At 46.9% G+C, this 22,497-nt stretch overlaps 1 protein-coding gene across 2 annotated transcripts in view; it reads left to right on the forward strand.

Annotated features, from left to right (window-relative positions):
* Positions 1-22,497, forward strand: part of MYH10 (myosin heavy chain 10) — a 93,365-nt gene that overhangs the window by 37,744 nt on the left and 33,124 nt on the right. For both annotated transcript variants that reach the window (XM_034067867.1, XM_005141404.4), the window contains 6 exons: positions 5,584-5,686; positions 15,250-15,342; positions 18,715-18,778; positions 19,824-19,922; positions 20,665-20,808; positions 21,086-21,181. In XM_034067867.1, the coding sequence (XP_033923758.1) occupies positions 5,584-5,686; positions 15,250-15,342; positions 18,715-18,778; positions 19,824-19,922; positions 20,665-20,808; positions 21,086-21,181 (599 nt within the window). The remainder of the gene's footprint in view (positions 1-5,583; positions 5,687-15,249; positions 15,343-18,714; positions 18,779-19,823; positions 19,923-20,664; positions 20,809-21,085; positions 21,182-22,497) is intronic.

Here is a 22,497-nt window from a genome sequence, read left to right on the forward strand (position 1 = left end):
GATTACGGCAGCTTGGAATGACAGGTCTTGACTGTAAATATCTGTTAACGTGTAACTGGAAGATCTCAGTTGTGTCTGAGAATAAGCGTTTCTTCTGTTCTTTGCAACTGCTGTTGTTAGAAGAACAAAAGACCCTTGTTGGGGCTCTTACTTTCACAGTTACTTGTTCCTGTAACACATGGAAGTGCTCACTGTGTGTGCTGGTGTGTAAGTGGTGCTCCACAGGAATGGAGGCATTGCTGGCTGAGGAGCTGCAGTGGCAGGCTGGGACTCCTGTGCCCTGGGCAGTGGGTGCAGAGGAGAACTCACCCTGCCATTGAGGTGATGGCACCACTTTGCTTCTCTGCAAAAGGACCTTCTGCTTCCAGATGAACATCTCAACCCAGAGCTTGGTGCTGAGTAGGGATGATAGAAATAGACTGAAACTTGAGATGTTAGGGGAGAAATCTTCCCTGGGAGGGTGCTGAGGCGCTGGCACAGGGTGCCCAGAGAAGCTGTGGCTGCCCCATCCCTGGCAGTGTTCAAGGCCAGGTTGGACACAGGGGCTTGGAGCAAGCTGCTCCAGTGGAAGGGGTCGCTGCCCGTGGCAGGGGTTGGAGCTGGATGAGCTTTAAAGTCCATTCCCACACAAACCAGGCAGGGATTCTGTGAAACTCCTGGGCAGAGGAAAGGTTTGGGTGATCCTGGGCACCCAGCATGGAAAATCCCTGCTTGTTTGGTTAGTTTTCCAGTAATGTACATCACAGAGATGGTCTGCAGTAGGTAGATGTCACTAACAGCACCTGGCCATCCTGAATACTGCTTATCTTCACAAATAATGCTCGCTTGCAGTGGACTTTGTGGACAGGTAGCAAGATGAAGAGAAGTCTTTGAATTTCAAAGGTTGCTTTGTATGTGTGGGTTTGTGTCCATCTGTACATGTGGGTTTATATCTATCTGTCCTGTGTGGCTCTTGACACTACGCATTGTCTGTCCTGCATAGCCCTGGGCTGCTGTTGGGATTAATGGCCAGCTGGGTGGTGGTGGAACGGTGCCAGTCCTTGCAGTGGGACTTCAGGAAGTGCTTTTAATCTGACTTCCCTCAAATACTTTGCCCGTTCAAGGAAGGTTGTGGTGTTGCCCTGTCCTGCCATGCTGTGTGCTCTACCTGTCACAAGATGTGTAGATGCTTCAAATCTGCCCCACAGTAAGGATAGCAACTGTTTCACCACTGTTTTCCTGTAGAACAGTATCTTTCCTTAGAATAGGTCTTTCCCAGGCAGGGATTTGACATGTTCCTGGAATAACAATAGCACTGTGAGTGAGCTGGGTGGGATGAGAGTGCTGCTCTCCTGGCAGTCAGTAGACTGGCTTCCCGACCCACGAGTCCTCTCCTGCTGTGTTTGCTGGGCCTGTTCTCTAGAAGGCAATCTCTTCAGACAGGATATTCCCTGTATTCCTTTTACTTCTGTGCAAGAGCTGGGTACAAGTTGCTCAGGAAAAGAAATTGCAGCTGGTTGAGACAATGGTCACTAATATTTATGAACCAAATCACAGCTGAGATCAGTTTGCCCCAAGCAAACTCTGCTATATCAAAGGTGATGCTGCAGCTTCACAGGCAACAGATTGAAAACCATGGCAAAACTCAGAAGTGCTCACACTAGCTAAGCATTTCCTATTTTAAATGTGCTTGAAGCTGCTTCAAAGCAGAAGCTTTGCTCCAGGGAAAAGCACTTCAACTCCATATACTGGGTAAATTTACCTGTGAGTGTAGGACTTCTCCTTTTGTCCTTTGTCTCTGTAACGCAGTTGGAAAGGGAGAGATCCTTCAGTTAATTGATGGAATCACCTCATGCCTCCAACTTGAGACTGTTGCTGAAGGTGGTTTGCTTAATTGGATGTACTCTTTGACATAGCCCAAGCCTGGAGCTGATGGAGCCTTTCACTTCAGTCTCATGAGGTTTTATCTCTGCTCGTAGTGGAACTGAGACTGAAGCAGAGGAGATGAAATGACCCTGCTGAAGCCATTAGCCAAGCCGCTGTCAGCTGAAGCCATTAGCCAAGCCGCTGTCAGCTGAAGCTGGGTAAGGATCTTAGCAGAGGGGTTTAGTTGTTTAATTCATGGTAACATACTGAGTTCTATTAAAACAAGGGTTTGAACAAGTTAATCTTTACCTTTGTGATATCATCTCATTCCATCAATCCTGCACTGGGGGATAGTCAGAGTTTACCTTTTTTGGGCAGGTTGCTGGAGGTAGAAGACTTGAATTTATTTTTGTAATCTGTGTGTTTGCACTCCTGGGAAAGAGCTGAAGTCCTCAGAAACCATTATTCCTATAAATGAAAAGGGCTTTATCCCAAATCTGCTTAATTCTTTTGCAGTCTATGGCAGCTGAGCTGTCTACCACCGCATCCTGCAGGAAATACTTGGCATACTTGTAAGCTCCAGGGAGAGGAGAACTAGGATGATAACATCCATTAGTGCTGCTTTTGACTGAGGACTTGCATAAAGGCTTTATCTAAAAAAAAGCCCCAACCCACTATTATATTGAAAGGCTTTTTAGCAAGAGGAATGTGTTGGGAGCTTTCAACCTTCCTGTCTGTGTGCAGCTTTACTGGGGCGTCCACCAGAAGAGCTGTTGGTTCAGAGACTCCTAAAACTGGGTCTGGACTGTATTTATTGTGCTGCTTTCTCTTCACTGCATGTGTCCAAGTAGATTTTCCTTCCTTATAATTTAATCAACTACCTATAATTTGACAGAGATAATGCCTCTGGTTTGAAGGGCACAGCCAATGTGTTCCCAAGCCCTGCTGACAATAAGAACAAATTGTGGTGTTTTAAAATGTAAATGTTTATTTTGCTGCACTCCTTTTCTTACTTCTCATACCTGCTGGAATGGTTTTAGCATTAAGCATATTTTAATACCCATCTAGAAACAGGCAAGACTGCTTTTGCTCTTACTTGTAATCATGAGTTATGTTAATATAAACAGTAGTAAAAGGGAGGCTAGAAATAAAGGCTTGAGAAGAAGGATTTGGCATCAGGTCTTGTTTTCTGCTTATCAGTCTTCACATTTGTCTTGTATGTGGTGACTCTGGGCTGGGGAGAGATGGGACTTTTCATTGAGAGTTGTAGCGGTCCCAAAGTACACCCAGTTTCGGTGTTGCACATTGATGGTATCTTGGCAGAAAGGATCTCCAGGTATCCATTAGCTCATTCTCCCAGTAATCTTCTCTGGAACCAGCTCTTCAGGTAATACCCTCCAAGTTTCTCCGTGCAGTGAGCAGAGCTGGTGTAATGAACATGTTTCAAGGGAAAGGCTCTCCCTCTCCAGAAGTCTTCAGTAACCGAGTGCAGTGGTTTCTGCTCTTTCATATTCTCTACCCATTTCCCCTTGATGCTTGGCTTGTGAGCAAAAATGGAACAAAAAATGGTTTTGGGTTGATGCAGCTGCTTCTGAGAGGCAGATGCCATCGGTACAGCTTGGTTAACCCTCTGAGCTCTGATAAATACCCCAGAGCCTGTCTGCAGAATCACTTTGTCCAGGGTTTTCAGTTCAGAGTTTTCTCTTGCAGAGCCTCTGGGCTGATCAGCTCCATCAGTCAAATGGACAAGCTGCTGCACCCTAAGCTTGTACCCAGCTCCTGGGGGCTGCTCTTCATGATGGATTGGTGAAGCTGCTGTGAGTGAGTGTCTGTCCTTCCTTGCCCATGTCTGGGAAAGGGCACATGGCGCTCTCTCTTAGTGAGAGGTCACCTCTGCTAGTGCTGTTATCCAGGGGCATTCCCATGATTTAAAAGGATTGGAAGGTAAAAAGGAAACAAGATTGTTTTAGAGTCCAGTCTGAGGTAATATCCTTTCTGTATATGCAAGGTTGAAAATTTAAGTGATCTATTGTCTCATTTTTCATTGCCATGGAGCTGCTGCGAGGGCTGGAGCAGCTCTGCTCTGGAGCCAGGCTGAGAGAGCTGGGCTGGGGCAGCCTGGACAAGAGAAGGCTCCTGAAGGGGAGACTTGAGAGCAGCTCCAGTGCCTAGAGGGGCACCTGGAAACCTGGAGAGGGGCTTGGGACAAGGGCCTGTAGGGACAGGCCAAGGGGAATGGCTTGAACCTGCCAGAACAGGGGAGACTGAGATGAGCTCTTAGGCAGAAGCTGTTCCCTGTGAGGGTGCTGAGGCGCTGGCACAGGGTGCCCAGAGAAGCTGTGGCTGCCCCATCCCTGGCAGTGTTCAAGGCCAGGTTGGACACAGGGGCTTGGAGCAAGCTGCTCCAGTGGAAGGGGTCCCTGCCCATGGCAGGTGTTGGAGCTGGAGGAGCTTTAAGGTCCCTTCCAGCCCAAACCATGCCATGATTCTGTGATTTTTGCAGACAGTAAGATGAGGATGGGGATGCTTCTGAGCTGCCTTTCTGATCAAGAAGCGCAGGTCTGAAGGTAGTAGGTACAGAAGTATGTGCAGACTGGCTGAGCACTCTGGTGTGCATCATGATAGAGGGAGGTATTTATGAATGTGCTCAGATCCCTTTTGGGCAATAGACATTCCCATTGTAAATACCTTTGCTGGGAAATACACACACGCATAAAATGTGCTGCTTGTCATTCTTACAAAGTTGTTGGCTTCCAAACTGCTGTTTGTGCACAGCTCTGCAAGGACAGAAACACTTTCCCTCTTCGCATGCAAATCCCCATGAGCAAATCCTTCATAGTGTTGCCAGAGGCAGTCGTTGTCTCACCGGAGATGGGATCTTCCTGCAGTAGTTTGCTGCAGTTGATCATGGCAAAGCCAGACCTGGTAATCCCTTTGGTGCTTGGAGTTACCCAAAGATCAGACCCAGGTTTTATAGCTGTAGTAACCTCCTTTGTGGTTGCAGTGATGTGAACTTGTGCTACCCTGTATGTAAAGCTCTCAATAAATTCTCGTCTAAACATGTTCTGTCTCTGTGTTACACATGCAGTGTGTGTTTGCTGCCTCTATTGATCTGTGGGCTATACTGCCCTGCACTAACACATTCAGTTCTGAATGAATTCATGTAGCCCTGTGGCCATAAATCTCTGTAAAGTAGGTAAGAGCCTGCAGTGAGCAGTGGAAAGAACCTGTTGAAAATGGGTTTTCCTGGGCTTTGGAACTGGCTGCTATAGGCTCTGAGTGTCCCCATCCACTTGGTAGTTCTCATAAGCACTTCCTGGTATGTGAAATGTGTAAAAATGATCATAAATATCAAAGTGTCTCTGTAGAGATGTCATGAATTTAAACTCAATATATGTATTTTCACTCTGGAAAATGCAGTCTCTGGTGGGGGCTGAGCCTGTTTCGTGTTCCTTAAGATAACAAAGGAATTCAGGAGTATGATCCAAAGCTTTTAGTCAAGTTAATGTTATATATTGGTTCAACATCTCAATGCTGAGGAGATCTTTAGGGTGAAGGAAATAATTTAAACAAATACCTTGTAGTCCCTGCCACGTGGGTGCTCTTGGGTTCAGGTGGGTAGGGAAGGTTTGTTGCGTGGTGAAAGCCATAAGTGGAATGAAATGAGGTTGCTGCAAATCAAGGATTGATCCATTGTTGGAAATGAATGTTGAGGAAACTGTCTGACATGTTTTGCAGAGGTGAATCTGGTGCCGGGAAGACTGAAAACACTAAGAAGGTTATTCAGTACCTTGCTCATGTTGCTTCCTCCCATAAAGGAAGAAAGGACCATAATATTCCTGTAAGTTGAGATATTTTCTCACTTGTTTCTCATTCTTTTTAAAGCTCTCATCTTTGCATTAAACCCACAACTGTCTGTTAAAGATAAGATGTAATATAATCCATGTAACTTTGTCTCAACCATTATTTTTCTTTAGTAGTAGATAAAACAACCAGTTACATCCAAGCTTCCAGTCAGTGTTGGCTGTTTAACTTGTGTTGGGAAATGACAGGCTTTATGCAGCATTATACCTCAGAGCAGGATCAAAGCTTTCTGCTGCAGTAACCCCAGCTTTCAAAACATAGAATCACCTTAGGTAACTGTTAGTGGCTTTAGGTCCCATGAGATGCACTTTCAGTGCTGTATGTGTGAATAAGCTTTCTTGTCTTCCACAGGTTAACCTGTAGATGGAAGAATTCTCAGGCTCAGAAGCTGCTGTAGACTTGCTATATCTAGAGGCCAGCAGCTAATCTGGAGCTCAGATGTGATAACATTAAACCCAAGAGTGTACACTTTTGTGTCAGAGAATCTTGGGCTTTTGGTATCTTAACCTTCCTTCACATTTCCAGCCAGACTTCAACATCTGCATTGGATTTTTAGCAATTCTTTGCTTTAAAATACATGGTTGATTTTGGATATCTGTTGCTGTGAGCACCTGGGTCTTGTTGTGGTGAAATATTAATTCAACCTCAATTACACCATCCCTAGAAGTGTTCACAAACCATGTAGACGAGGCCCTCCGTGCCATGGGTTAGTGGTGGCCTTGGCAGTGCTGGGGTAAGGGTTGGACTTGATGCTCTTAAAGGTCTTTCCCAGCCCAGCTGATTCAAGGCCAGGTTGGATGAGGCTTGGAGCAAGCTGCTCCAGTGGAAGGCATCCCTGCCAGTGGCAGAGGTTGGAAGTGGATGAGCTTTAAAGGTCCCTTCCGACCCAAACCAGTCTGGGATTCCATGATTCTGAGTTTCCAATGTTGTTTATTGTGTGGCTGCATCACTACTATAAAGTGAAGGCACAAACTAGAAAGGGGAAAGCTGGGCTGGAAAATGTCCATGAAGGGAAGGATGAGTTGCCCTTTTTAATGCAGTTATCGTTTAAATCCCTGGTTGAACTGCAGCTGCATTTCTTACTCACCAGTGTGGTTGAATGGGATGGGGGTGTTAATCTCAAAAGAGTTTTGAAGATGTTTGTTGTAATCAACTGCTTTATGAACGGTTGATGACTGTTGTGATAAGGATTGGAAAAGGTTTTATTTGTTGTAGAACATAGTTTGGGCATAGTAAAGAGAGCAGGGTCCTGTCCTGAATAAAGGTCTAATACTTTGATCCTGAACTTCACCCATGCAGTACCTTAGTGAGCCGTGGATTAAACATATACCAAACACGTACCAAAAATGCAGGTTTGTGTAACCAAACCAGTTTTGAAACACAAGTGACCCTCCCTTGTTCTGTAACAATTCATTTTCACTTATTTACTGCAAACAAAGCATGTCTGACCCACACACCTAGTGCTAGGAGTCGGGAAGTGTCAGAACTGGGGCTGTAGACGCAATCAGGTTTGTCCCTGTTGGCATGTTTGGTAGAAGGCAGCAGAGGGCTGGTGGGATCCACAGGGCCCATCTGTATGAGCTTCATCCACAGAGAAGATGCTAAATAGGCTTCTTAAATTGACTTCTAGGGATGGATTTACCTTCATCCATCCTGTTACAAAGACCAGTGTCTACTGAGGCAGTTCTGAGCTCTGCATGGGGTGTTTTTAGGAAGCAGTTTGCACACTGATGGATGAATACGCATCTCCCCAAGACTGTTCTGAAGTCTGGGGTTACCTTTGCTTTAGCCTGGCAGAGTGCTTCAAAAGCATTACAAGGAAATGTGACCTCTCCAACCCTGCCGGCACCTCAGGCTGTGGCTAGGATAGTGCTGGTGTTCTACCCTGCCATGGGTGCTTTCCCAGCATGTTCTCTAGCAGCGCTGGTGGTGAAACAGCTTATGTGAGGAGCATCCCGTAGGGACTCTGCACATCCCTTGGACAGCCCCATCACGTTTGGCATTCAGCTGCTTGTCCATGAGACTTTTCTTTCCCAATGGCCTTTTTCCTAATAGTTCTTTTCCTTAGAGCAGCTTCCTGAGGGGGGCTACAAGAGTGCCAGAGAGGGACTCTTCATTGGAGACTATAGTGACAGGTCAAGGGGAATGGCTTTAACCTGCCAGAGGGGAGACTGAGCTGAGCTCTTAGGCAGAAGCTCTTCCCTGGGAGGGTGCTGAGGTGCTGGCACAGGGTGCCCAGAGAAGCTGTGGCTGCCCCATCCCTGGCAGTGTTCAAGGCCAGGTTGGACACCGGGGCTTGGAGCAAACTGCTCCAGTGGAAGGTGTCCCTGCCTGTGGCAGGGGTTGGAGCTGGAGGAGCTTTAAGGTCCCTTCCAATACAAACCATTCGATGACATTTCACCTGCAGAGGAGACCTGTATATCATCTGCAGTTGAAGTCCTGTGGGGAACAGAGCCAGTAACACATGGTAACCACAGAGGATAGAATCACAGCACTGAGCAACCTTAACACCAGCATTTCCTAATTCTGGAGTGTTTGAATCTGTAGCCTCACAGTCTCATTTCCTGTTTAATCCCAAGGAATGTTAAAGGTGTTGTCTTGGGCACTGTGCTAGGAGATGTGGGTAGTGGTGGTGGTGAAAATGCAAAGAGAAGCTTTAGTAGTTGTGGGGCTTGGCAGAGCTGGGTGAGACTTGGGTAATTCCTGACATCAGAAATAGAGGTTTTCTAGAGCTGAGTCCAGCAGGAAGGCAGAAAGCCTTGGTGTGGTGAGTTATAAACACCAGCTCTTCTGAAGATGGGAGGTGGAGGACCATGAGCCTGAGCTCTTGCCTGCTGCGTGCTTGGTTGAGAGTCAGGACTGGCACAGGTACAATCCCAGCAGGAGGTAGCAAGGGCAAGAAGGCAGGGGATACCTGTTGTAACTGAAAGGGTTAGCTTCACATCCAACGAACTGAGCTCTAAGGAATGCAGGGGGATGAGGTGGTAGCACTAAGGACTTTCCTAGTAAATCTGTGTATTTGCCTGCACCAAGCATACTGTGTCTTACTCAGTTGTGAACTGTGCCACATGTGACACAGACATCAATGAGGCTTTAGCTTGGGTACCATGAACCGAAGCTGACCCACACTGATATCTGCTGCTCTGGGCAGGTATCCGCTTGTCCCAAGGCCACAGAGGAGCCTCTCACCTCCATTCTCAATGATTCTGCTTGAAGGCTCAGGAGGTGAAGAGAAAAGGGTGTTTAGAATGAGAGGAGGGGAACAGGGACAGGTAATTGGTGAGGCTGATGAGTCTAGGCAGGGTTTTGGACAGGTTGCACAAAGAGAGTAGGGAGGACAGGGAGGCTTGTCAGCTGCTTCCCTTTGGTTTGTCCTTCCTATACACACTGAGATAGGAATGAGAGAAAAGAATGAGGTGGTGGTATTAACACATGTGTTAGAGTTGCTTTAATATGGTTAAGAAGTGATTCTTGGGGTCTGCTTTATTTTGCATACTTTGTAGTTTGGGATGAGAAGGAAGTCAGTGCAGCATATAGAAATAGTTAAAACTGACATCCCTGGCTTTCCAAGAGGAGAAGTGCTGGTTGTCACTCTGGGCACTGCCCATGTTACTCACATGTTCTACAGGCTGTCAGGCTGGGGATGCTCCTGGCCATGCCTGGACACTGTTCATGGTCAAATATGTGATATCAGCAGATGGTTTCAATCATGGCAGTGTAGAAGTAGGTGAGTTTTATACATAAGTGCATCCATCCACCACTGCTGCCTGTACATCCAGTCATCCTGGTACAGTGCACCTCTGGTACAGAGGAATGGAACTGGACTTCTGTTCCTTCCCCCTCTACCCAAAACCTTCCCCCCACATCCTCTCTTTTATCACTAAATAATGACTGGTGCTTTCAGGTTAGTGGTTGCTTTCAGGGACTGCATTGGCCTTTGTACCTGAAATGCTGAACTGTTTCCTTTGTTTTAGCCTCTTCAAAAGAACCAATTGGTTTTGAAGCAGGTTCGCTCAGGCTGGAAGCTTCCCTTAGTGAGCATTTCCCAGATGGGCTTAAGCTGCCCTCATTTAACCAGAAGGAAGGGAAATGTGTCTGAGTGTGCTCAGTTCTGTTTCTAGTGAGGACAGAAAGGGGCACCCTGAGGGAGCAGTCCTTGTGCTCATCCTTCTCCAGTGGTAGTGCTCTACTGAAACGTCTCATCTTTGTTTAGATGCACGAGTTGTTTTCTGGCCAGGTGTGATACAGCTCTGCAAGCTTCACATCCATCAGCTGAATGAGCCAAGCCTTTGCCAGCTGCTGTACAGGCAAAATCTGTTGTTCTGCACTAAACCAGTGGTGGTTCTTTAAAACAAGGCATGGCTGGAGGAAGCTTGCACCTGGCTGGGCATGGCAACAGCACAGGGTGCATGGTTCAACACAGGGTTTTCCCCAGGCTCTCTGGTGGGAAGCTCAATGTTATTACACTGGCAGACTGAGCCAAGGGAATAATAATGGAATCAAATATTCCTGCAGAAGCCATGCAGACCTGAACCTGCAGGGGTTTTGTTTTCCTTTAATACATTCATGGTCCCATTCCCCTTCTGCCTGCAGAATCTGAAGCTTTTCTTAAGCTGCTGCTTCTCCTGTGGACAGTCACTGCTGGAAGCTTTGCTCTCACTTATAGGTTTGCATCCTTAAGGATACACACCCAAAGCGCAGTGCACAGCTCAACCTGCAGGCTCCTCAGGAACTGCTTTGCCCTGGTCCTTTCACAGCCTTTTTGATGGTTGAGGAATAATGATCACCTCGTCCATACAGAACCACCTTACAGGGACCGAGGGTGTAGAGGAGGTTACTTGATGGGGTGGTGGTGGTGGTGGTTATTTACCATTGTGATTTGGCAGACCTGTACAAAGCTATGCACAGCGAATGGAGCTGCTGCCCTTTCCCTGCTGCTCCAGGACATCGGGAATCTTGTATCTGGAATTGCTCCTCTGCACAAACACAGGTTTTAGCATTTTGCACATGTGAAAGATTACATTTCCTAAACCAAATGTGAATGGTTGCTTTGAAGTGAGTCTCTAGTTAAACCTACTGCCATTGCTAATTCGGGATGTAACCTGCAGCTGGAATGCTTCCTTGCTAACATGTGCGTTTGTTTGTTTGCAACGAGCAGCCCGAATCACCCAAACCCGTGAAACACCAGGCAAGTGGCTTTCTTTCTGCTTTTACAGTTACAGAAGTGAACAGAAATCTGTGCTTCTATTTCCTGTCAATCTGTATTTGTAACACGGGGAGGGACACAGCCAGGAGAGAGCTTTGCAGATCCTCAAGTGGCTTCCAGAGAAAGAGCAGGTCCCAGGTCCCTCAGCACAGCAAAGCTTGTGCTTTAGTAGAAGCTACAAAATTCTTTTGATTAACATGGTGTTTTGTCTGAATATTTTGATAGCTTCTCAGATAACCTGATACAGACTGACATCAAGGCTGAGAGAGCTGGGCTGGGACAGCCTGGACAAGAGAAGGCTCCTGAAGGGGAGATCTGAGAGCAGCTCCAGTGCCTAAAGGGGCTGCAGGAAACCTGGAGAGGGGCTTGGGACAAGGGCCTGTAGGGACAGGCCAAGGGGAATGGCTTGAACCTGCCAGAACAGGGGAGACTGAGATGAGCTCTTAGGCAGAAGCTGTTCCCTGTGAGGGTGCTGAGGCGCTGGCACAGGGTGCCCAGAGAAGCTGTGGCTGCCCCATCTTGGACACAGGGTCTTGGAGCAAGCTGCTCCAGTGGAAGGGGTCCCTGCTCGTGGCAGGGGTTGGAACTGGATGAGCTTTAAGGTTCCTCCCAGCCCGAACCATTCCATGATGATGAAGTATAAAAGGCTTGGCAGAACCAGTCATTATCTAAAATGAAGTGTTTCCTTCACTCTTCAGGGTAAGTGATGCAAGCAATGTGGTCTCTGTTCAGCACTGCCACCTGAGTTAATGTTCCCTCAGTTGAGCTTCCGCTGCTCTTGCTGCCCAGGGCTGATGGAGCTGACCTGCAGATAAATGCCCCTTTCCTCCTCCTGTGTCCCTGTCTCCCATGGGCAGCAGCAGTTGGTCTGTCCTGGACCACCCCATTGTGCAGGGCAGGAGCTGCAGAGGGTCACGGAGAGGAGGTTGAGTGGAAGTTGAGGGTAAAGCTGTTGACAGGAGCAATTGCTGCCACATGTTCTGAAGACTAAATGCTCCACTCCCTGTCCTGAGACGATGAGCGATGCCTTTGTCGTGGGCATTAACTGTTAGATCAAGAAGCAGCTTTGCAGCAGCTCCATATGGTATAAAACCAAGGCTTGGGAACTCAAGAAGCCATCATGAATTAGTTCAGGTGGTTGTATTCCATTTCTCTGGAAGCTGACTGTAGAGCAACCTAAGCTGTAGCAGGAAGGGAAAGAATAAAAGAAACTTCAAGTTGGGTCTGGTGTATAGGAAGCCAAAGCCATCACATAGACAGCTGTGGTGCCTCTACTGGTGTGTGGTAACGTGCTGGACCTCTGTAACCCAGCCCTGCGTCTCACTTTCAGAAGTTACAGACAATTCAACCCTCCCTCCTTGCAAATCTCAGTCAATTCTAAGGGGTTTTTACTGCAGCATTTCTCTGTTCCAAAAGCAGAGGGAGCAGGGTTTAGTTCAAGCCTCCTGCTCTGAGCTCCCGCATGTCAGGGTTGGAAACAAGGCATTTGTTGGCACTTTCAATGTATCAGTGGAGACATGAAACCCAGAAGTGTCGATACTGCATAAACCATGACCATTAACATTTCTGTTTCAATGTCATTTTGGACTACAGTGTGGATTCCTGTTGTATGTGAGTAGCATGTGGCTTTCCTGGCCTCTCGACAGCTCCAGCCTCAGGGTGCTGGTTGTTCTGAAACTGAGACAAGAGCCTGTCCTTACCTTAATGTTGCCCTGCATGAAATGTTGCATGACTTGACTTTATCCACATTACTGTGACACTGCTTTTTCCAAGTTCTGGGTAGCTGCCTGTGCAGGAGATGCACATAGAGGCAAAACACGCTCTTTCCAAGCACTAAACACTTCTGAAAGCCAGGGCTGGTTTTGGGCTGTGAAGCAGTACATCTGACAACGAAAACTACTCAATCAGAAGCTGTTGAACACAGTGGAGAGATTTGGTGCTTCTTAGTGACAGCTGTGACAAGTCTGCTTGTGAGCAGGGCAAAATGTGTGACTGGGCTCTGAGTGCCTGGGTTGTTCTCATGGTTTTCACCCATATCTGAGGACCCACAAGAGGGACGTAGAGCTGTTGGAGCAAGTCCAGAGGCCATTGAGCTGCTGTGAGGGCTGGAGCAGCTCTGCTCTGGAGCCAGGCTGGGACAGCCTGGACAAGAGAAGGCTTCTGAAGGGGAGACCTGAGAGCAGCTCCAGTGCCTAAAGGGGCTACAGGAAAGGTGGAGAGGGGCTTAGGACAAGGGCCTGTAGGAACAGGCCAAGGGGAATGGCTTTAACCTGCCCGAACAGGGGAGACTGAGCTGAGCTCTTAGGCAGAAACTCTTCCCTGTGAGGGTGCTGAGGTGCTGGCACAGGGTGCGCAGAGAAGCTGTGGCTGCCCCATCCCTGTCAGTGTTCAAGGCCAGGTTGGACACAGGGGCTTGGAGCAAGCTGCTCCAGTGGAAGGTGTCACTGCCCGTGGCAGGTGTTGGAGCTGGAGGAGCTTTAAGGTCCCTTCCAACCCAAACCATTCAGTGATGACCCAACTGAATGTTTTTGTCAGATCCTCAGAGATGATCATAAAAATAACCTATAAGAACTCTTTGCATTCAGCTGGAGGATTTGAGTGTAATCATTTCACACTGACCTGGCCAAATGCCTCTGCACAAATCCCAGGGAGGGCTGGGGCACGTGGAAGCACATTCAAGCCCAGGTACAGCCTGTGCTGCCATGATTCCCACTGGCACAGTGCAGGTCCATGGAGCAGCCCAGTTTGAAGGCAGGGTGATTGCTTTGCCAGGATAGCCAGGATCTGATGTGTAAGCTGTGGTGAATACAGGCCATGGGATTGATTTTGCCCTGTGCACTGTTCTGTGAGCCAGCTTCTTGGCTTTACACTTGGGTGCCTTTGCAGAGCCAACTGCATGGTTGGGATAGGGGAATGATGGAATGGTGTGAGTGAATGTTTCCCTGGTCTGATGATTTTATATGGGGAACTTTTAGACTATAAATACTGTGCATGTAGTGCTTTGAACAGAGCTGGTTTTTCTTCAGTTGTGGGCTTTTCTTATCAATCTAAAAGAACTCCTGGGAGCTGTATTGTTGGCAAACCCAGTGTACAGTGTGGAGGCTCTGGGGCCCCAGTGGTGGTTGCTGTGCTCTGGGCTAAGGCTCACACATTTGTTTCTTCTTCAGTTACTTCAGAATCCAGAGAATATGTCATCCCAAAGGGAATATATTTGGAAGTCAGCAAGTGATGAGCCAATAACTTGAGGTCACATTAAAGAAGCAGCAGCCCGGAGCTTCCAGTGGGACTTGAAATATAGTTCAATGTATAAATAAAATCCTCTTTTAGGTGTTAAGCAGTGAAACTTAAAAATGCCTGTTAGAATTGACCTTGTGGAATCCTTAAGAGACTTCAGTTACCTGTGCTCTGATGCTCAGCCTGGGTCCTCTATTAATCTATGCTATAAGTAATTGGAAAAAGCAGGTTTATTCACACAGTCCCCAGTTTTTGAGATGACATTCCAGACAGCTTTGCTTTCCTTTTAGTTGTTTAAAACCCATCCTTCAGCGCAGGAAGACAATCTCGTGTTTTCCTATGTTCATCCATGCCTCCTGGGCTCATGGAAGCAGCACAGACTTTTTGTGTTACTAGATCTCTTCATGGATAGCAATCCTAAAAGCCGTTGGGCATTTTCCATAAGAGAAGTGCAGTGATTCCTACATCCATTGGCTTGAATGTCAAAAAATGTTTAAAGAACTGCATTAAACCCCCTGAATGGAGCAATGTGAATGTGATCTTTGTACCTGGTGTTGCTCCATCCCCATTCTGGCACATTCTGGGGTGCATTCAAGGTGTTGCAATGATCCCGTGTGTGGCTGGCTGGAAGTGAGGATGTCACTGATTCAAAAGTAGGTTTGAAACTGGGTATTCCAATGTAGCCATACTGTAAAAATCACTAAATGGGAAGTTTAGAAATGACCTTACACTTAAACCAGATAAATTAATTTTTCCTCTAAAGCACTCCAAGTCTGTGCCTAATTTCATTTGCCCTAAATGTGAGTTTTCCGTGTTCAATGATTTCCAGCATCCATCAAGTCCTGTTTAGTCACTGCTCTGTGTGTTATTTAAAACCAAACCCACCACCAAAACCCCCACAAAACACAAAAAATACCCCCAAACCCACATTCTTTACTGGATGGAGGAGACTAGCAGCAGTTCTAGATGTGAGAGGAGCAATGAAAGGCCCTTGTGAAGGCGGTGTCCCTGGGTCACGGCTCTCAGGAGGCAGCAGGACGTGGGAATGTCATGCGTGCACTGTGCTGATGTCTGTCTGTTTCTGTTTTTGTGGCTTTCAGGGGGAGCTGGAGCGTCAGCTTCTTCAGGCGAATCCCATTCTGGAATCCTTTGGGAATGCCAAGACAGTGAAAAATGACAACTCCTCCCGCTTTGTGAGTGACTCCTTCTCTCCTTTGAGTCTGGAAATGTGGGTTACTGTTCATGGAGAAAATCTTTGTTCAAGATTTATCCAGGATCAGAAGCTAACTGTGTTCTCTCTTCACGAGATGAATCCAGCCTCTCTTGCATCTCTTTCTGCATGGTGCAGGGGCCGCAGAAGGCTCCCCCTCATTGGCTTTTACCAAAACTTGCTTTATTTTATCCAGTTTCTGGTTTTAACCATCCTTGAGCTGACAGTGGTGTTCATGCCATAGCAAATACACTGTACCATAGAGCTGACCTGGGCTTGCATGCACAAACTGCTGCTGAACTACTGTCGAACATGAATAAGTACTATGGCATCGATGCAGAGTTCAGCTAAATATGGAACCTTCTTGTCAATAGCTAGCACTTTATCAATTGATTGGTTGAGGGAGAACATCCTTCACTTTTGGAAAAGCACAGAAGTTGCCTGTAAAACCCTCTTTCAAGTCCCATGTCCTTCTGTCCAGCTGGTTTCCTGGAGGGAAGTCTAAAAGGCAGTGTTGGGCACCTGTAGCTGGGTGATGGCTTTACTGGGTTGGTGCCTTCTCTTCACCTACTGTTCTGGTGGCCAGTAACCACTTCTTATGGGTTCCATTGTTGTAAAAGCAGTGGTGGAACTGGGGGAAAGAGCTATTAACCACTTGTGAACGCATCCTTTCATTTGAAGTGGGGGAAAAAGCCATGCTGCCTTTTCAGCTTCCCTCCAGTACATCCCGATTGAGGGGAAAGCTGGGTTAGTACAGCTGTAAAAGGAGATACGAAATAGTTTTTCTTGTGAGAACAGAAGTGAAACGTACAGAACAAATGAAACTTTTCTTGGCTGCCTGAATGTTTCAACAGTTGCTTGGATTTCTAATGTATGAACTCAGCTCCGGTGATAAGGACTCTGGAAAACTCTATGACTAAATCCCTCTGCCTTTTCAGTCGAGAAGGGAGAGCAGAGCACTAAAGAAATTCAATGTTGATCATTTTATAGCCACATTTTTTACAATATTGCTTGATGCTTATACATGTTGGGTGAAGGATTTGTAATATCAACAGGTTTCGCTGCACGATGTTTCTTCTTTGTTACATGGCTTGAATCCACCAAAGGCCGTGCGAATTTAATGAGGATACTTTATTCCTAAGAGAGGGTAGCATCTGGTTTGTGTTACCCTGGCGTCCACATCGCCATCATGAACACGCTCACTCGGCTGTTCCAGCTCTGGCTTTCTAAAGCAGTAGGTTTAATGCACTCCAGATGGTGGCATCTCCTGCAGGAAAAATCATCTTTAGTAACAACCACTTTAAAACCTGACTTAAAGAATAGATCTGTCCTCCCCCCAGGGGAGAAGGGCTGTTGTGTACAGGCCTGACAGCTTCACTGTGCCTGAGGAGGAGGCTGGCCTCTGCCCTGTGTGCTGATAGCACCAGACAGGGCTGAAATAGGGCCAGCGTCAAAGCAGGGTTTATTCCTTTTTCCCTCTGCCAAAGGCAGAGTTCTCTTGTGGTGCAGGAAAGAAACTCTCTCTCTTTGTGGATAGGGAGGGGGGACCTTGCTGGGTTCATGGTGCAGAGCTAACTGCTTCCTTCTCATGTGGTTTTTCCAAAGCCATGTACTTAGTGCTGCAGTGATAATCTAAATAGAATCCAGTTGTTAAATGACCACCACGACAGTATCTAACTGATCAGGTCAAGATTTCAGAGCCAGAATTGCTTGTGCTAGCTAAAAAGGTGGATTAATATTTTGCTTTTAAGAAGATGAAGTAGATAAGTGACTTCTCCAATTCAGACTTCAGTGCTGATGGTCCTTTGAATCAGGGAGCATGTGGGTTTCCCTTTCTGGTGTGTCAGCTCATCCAAGGACTGCATTTCTTCTCCGTTATTTCTGTCCAAGGAGCTGGTAACTTGCCAGCAGACATGAGATAACTTGTGAGGGTGAAGCAGAGTGAAGTGACTCTGAATTACATCAGAAAAAGCCCCTGACTAGACCTTACCTTTGTGTCTGTTCCTCCATGTAATGTGGCAAATGGAAGCCATGTCACTCTGAGGAGGCTCTGTGGTACCTGGTACAGGGAGGATGCTGTCAGCCACCATCCTTGAGGTGCTGGTGCTGACACACACGTTGCCTGTCATGTCTGTTGGCTGAGTTTCAGGAAGTGCTTTGCTCTTTGCAGCAGTTATAGACACAGTTCTCTGGAGCTTCTACTGAGCAAAAAGTATAAATGCTTCAGTCTCAAGCTGGGCTTGGAGCTTTCTGTTCCTGCACACCTGGGAACTCAAGTTCAGGTGCTGATCCCTGACAGGGCATGCTCGAAAGCAAGCCTTGTTCCTCAGCATGCTCACTTCAGTGCCCTGATGTTCCACCTGTGCTGCAGGTTCAGTGGTGGGGAGGGAGCACTGAAGTTGAAGTGTTCCACCAGCCTTCTTGAAACGTGTAGAAGACGTCTCTTGGAGTTGCAGATGCACATCTGCACTCACAGAGCAGCTGGTTCAGACTCAGCAAGGGCTGGAACTTCCTTTTGCTGTTATGGCTGGGGAGAAACGTGGTCTCTGGTACACACAAATCTTTCAGATATGAATGGGCTTCACCAGGGCAGCGGAAGGTTCTGGTGTTCTGGAGACAAGATACACTAGCTCAAATGATCTCAGCCACTTGCTCAAGTGTCAGTCTGTAGCATAGCAGCACACAGAACCACAGACTGGTTTGGGTTGGAAGGGTCCCTGCCCATGTCAGGGGGTTGGAACTGGATGAGTTTGAAGGTTCCTTCCAACACAAACCAGCCTGGGATTCTAGGAATATATTCACTTGCAACCAGTTTCTTTCCAAGAGCTCTATGGGTGAGCAATGTGCTCTTTACTTGGTCCTGTATGGAGCAAAGGAGATGTATGTGGAAGGAACAGGCTTACTGTCTCATAGTCTGTTCTTTACCGGCTGCTGGAGAAGAGAGGCCATGCAGGTGGGGCCATCCTGGTTGTGGAAAAGGAAGTTGAAGGCTGGTGGGCCAGGCTGGGCAGCACATGTGGTTTGGGATTGCTGCAGATAAAACCCCTTTAGCCACCAGTGAGTTTGCTGTAGAAATACGTGCACTGAAACATCTCAGCCTTGCTTCCAACCTCAGGCAGCTTCACTCGGAGAAAAGCTTTTTCTAAGTCTGGAGCACTGCTTCTTTGATCTTTAGGAAGTGTGTGTCAGTGTAACATGTGCCAGTGAAATGATGGCTGAGCACATGGAAGGGGAGAGATGGATTCAAAGTTGTGTGAAATGCTCGTACAGGTGCCAGCAGGGCTGTGTTTGTGTGGAGGCAGCGTTGGTGTCTGAAAACATCAGTCATCACCCAAATAATCTCTTTTCTTTCCAGGGCAAGTTCATAAGGATTAACTTTGATGTTACTGGTTATATCGTTGGGGCCAACATTGAGACGTGTATCCTGCTTCATGCCACGCCAGTGTGCAGTGCAAGTTTCCCCATTGTTTTGCTTTTAACCCTGGAAGCCGTTGGAATGCAGTGAGGGGTGACCACATTCCTACATTCCTTTGTCTCTTCCTTTATTTCAAAATAGCTGATCAAATATCCCAAAGTCAGCACGCTTCCTTATGCTCGGACACTGGATACTCCAAAATGTAGCACTATGAGACCTGCTGGGTTTTCAGACCAGCCTTAAACCTAGGGCATCTTAAAGAGGGAAACCATTCCAAATGTGCTTGCTCTACCAACAGTTTTAGATGAGAAGCTCCTTCCTAAAGCTGCTGAGCCACTGCCTTGTGCCAGGGGCTGGGGTTTGCTCCTGTCAGTGCTGCAGGAGCAGCTCTGTGCCTGGAAGCAGCTGGTGCTTCTTATGAAGTGACAGAACTGGAAGTGCTGGGACACGTTCCAGTTTCTTAGGTTTTCTGGAGATCAGCATAAGCACAATGACACAAGACCTAACAGCAATTAATACTGAAGCCTAATTCAGTTTTAGCTGTAAGGTTTGATTTTATTTATCATGGCATGGTTTGGGTTGGAAGGGAGCTTAAAGCTCCTCCAGCTCCAAGCCCTGCCACGGGCAGGGACACCTTCCACTGGAGCAGCTTGCTCCAAGCCCCTGTGTCCAACCTGGCCAGGGATGGGGCAGCCACAGCTTCTCTGGGCAACCTCTGTCAGTGTCCCACTACCCTCACAGTGGGTGAAAGGCTGCCCCTTCACTTAACCTTCAGCTGGTCTGTACAGACACTTGTCACTGAGTGTAGCAGGGAAATGTGGTCAACATCCAACAGAGGAGTCTGCTGAAATAAAAAGTGAACTTCTACAAGTCTGAAATTGAAGCCTCTTTTTTAAAGTTACTGAAGGTTCATATTGGACACGGTCCTGGCATTGCTGTTAATGTTCTATTTGCTTTTAAAGTAATTTTATAGCCTGCTTTGAACTTTTGTTTTGCATTGGATATTTTGACCCCCAAACTGTAGAAGATCCTTGACTAGTTACAATCAGACTTGTTGGAAAAGTCTCGTGCTGTTCGTCAGGCTAAGGATGAGCGGACGTTTCATATCTTCTATCAACTACTTGCAGGAGCAGGAGAACACCTGAAGTGTAAGTTGGGAATCTCATTTTGTAAACCTGTTGTTTCTGTGTGCCGGGCTTGTCTGCTCAGAGATACTCAGTGGTGCTGGAGCTCCTCTTTGGTCTTCAGACAGGGAGTATTAACTGAAGGCTGAGGAGCTGGGTGCCTCTGGTTTGGGATGGCTGGGCTTTATCCAGGCTGCAGTCACACACACCGAGAGCAAACTGCTCTTGCCTGACCCCATCCAGTTCAGCGTGTCCCTGCCTAGGAGTCACTGGGTTGGAATCTTTTTCTCTCCTTTTCTCCCCCTCTTTGGTAACTGGGAATTTCTGTTAGCTTGTGATAAGTGAAACCAGAGAACAGTGCAGACTTAAGAGAACTTATGCACTCTTTCTCACCTGTATTAGACAAATGGGTATTTACATCCTTGCTGTGGTAACCATTGATACCCAGCACTGTGTCGGTACCTCCCAGCAGAGACACTTGGTTTAGGATATTCCAAATAAGGGTTTGAGATGATGATAGATCTGAGTCAGGTAAGGTTCTGTTTACAGGCTTAATGCATTAAAGAGCTGATGTAGGTTGCAACTCGCTTCAGCTTCTCAGGTGCACTTGTATTGTAGATTTTCCAAAGCAGGTGGAACACCTCATAGCCTTATTTGAGGAATTGGTTTTGGAAAGCATTATTTGCGCATTTAGTGACACCCCAGTTGGTGTGGCTGTGAAGAGCTTCACTGTTTATTTTCATGTCTCTTCCCCTTCCCCACACAGCTGACCTGCTGCTTGAAGGATTTAATAACTACAGATTTTTATCTAATGGCTACATCCCCATTCCTGGGCAGCAAGACAAGGATAACTTTCAGGAGACTATGGAAGCAATGCATATCATGGGATTCTCGCATGATGAGATCTTGTGTAAGTTACTGAGCCTTTTGGATGTTCAGACCTGCTTTTCTCTCATGCGCATGCACCCACACTTGCTGATTTCACGTTGCTTCGGTGTCCTGACAGCCTGCAACAAATGTTTGCTTAACACAAGTATAACTGACTTAAAGCTTTTTGCCCAAAAGCACAGTCCAAACAGTCCTTGCTGAACTTAACACTTTGAATTTGGAAGGACACAAGTAGTGAAAGGAAAGCATAAGCTGAGCCCTCTCCAGTTAACTGTTGCACATGTCCTTTGTTAACACAGCAATGCTGAAAGTGGTGTCTTCAGTGCTGCAATTTGGAAACATTTCCTTTAAGAAGGAGAGAAATACGGATCAAGCTTCTATGCCAGAGAACACGGGTAAGTCGATCACGTTTTGTGGCTTTGTGCGCTGTGGTTTCCTTCCCACCACTCCAGTGCATGTCCTCAACAAGTACAGAGCAGGCTTGTGAGCTGCTGTGGGAGCATCCTGTGCCAAAGAGGCAGTTAGCCAACGGGTGAGTGTTAAAACTCTCCTCTCCCATCCTTGTCATTCAGACAAATTTAAGTATCCATCAACAGAATTGATGCTATTTGCATTGCTTCTCCACTTGGAACAGTATTCTGGTTGGAGTCTACAAAGACAAGCACTAGGAAAAAGTGCACGCTCAAATCCCTGTTTTCTTTGGTTCTTGACAGCAGTTTTCTTGCCAATGGTAAGAGCCCTGGAGCCAAACACAACTTCATAGTGAAATGGCTGAACATAGGAATGCTGTGTTTAGATAAAGTTCTTGTTCCTGAAGTGGCACGTGGCAGGGATGGGCAGTGGGACTGGGATGGAATTTATCAGTTGGTACCCGCCATGCAGGCAGGATTTCTTCACACAAAAAGATTGCTGCTGGAGCACATCCCAGGTTTTCAATGTAGTGCTTCAGTGCCAGCCTTCTGAATGCTCTCATGGGAGTTAGCTTTGAGAATTGACCTTGGTGGAAAGAGCAGTAAGAACCATCAGCCACAGGACCTCCTGTACATGCACAACTCCAGTTCATGTGTATCTCTTGTTTTGGGATTATCCCAAATGGCTGTGCCAATGTAGGGTGCTTGCAGTGTCCAAAATCTTAGGGGGTGGTTTGCTGCTCAGGGTGCTCCAGCAAGCAGGAATGGACTCAAGGCCAATAGCCATTGAGTTGGTATTTGGCAGAGGGTTGGCACTTTGAGTTTTGCAGTGAAGAAAAAAGGTTGGGTGAGAGATCAGGTTTTTTGGCTTTTAGCATCAGCTCAACTGTCTTAAGTCCTTGTAGTCTGGTGGTTTGTTTTTCTTTTGCTTGGCTGGTTGTTTGAAGATCCTGACAGCATTTACTCCCTGCCACCGAAGGTTGTAAGCTCTGTCTGATGTGCTGGTGTGTGTTGTCATACTCAAAGCACAGAAATACTCCTTTGTGTAGCTATAGAGAAATGAGTGCTCAGTTTGTGTCACTACCCTCATTTCCCTTGATTCAGTTGTGTGTTGATTCATGAGCCCTTCCGCTGAATACAGCCTAAGAATCTTAACATTAAGAGCAAGCAATACCTGGTTGTTATACCAGGAAAACAAAGCAAAGGCAGCAGAAGGAGCTTTTTTCACTTTGACAGTAAAGCCATGAACAGAGATCAGGGTTTAAGTTTCTGCAGGCTAGTGTGAAGGGCTTCTAGGAGTT

Source organism: Melopsittacus undulatus, chromosome 11 (genome assembly GCF_012275295.1).
Source record: "Melopsittacus undulatus isolate bMelUnd1 chromosome 11, bMelUnd1.mat.Z, whole genome shotgun sequence".
Lineage (NCBI taxonomy): Eukaryota > Metazoa > Chordata > Aves > Psittaciformes > Psittaculidae > Melopsittacus > Melopsittacus undulatus.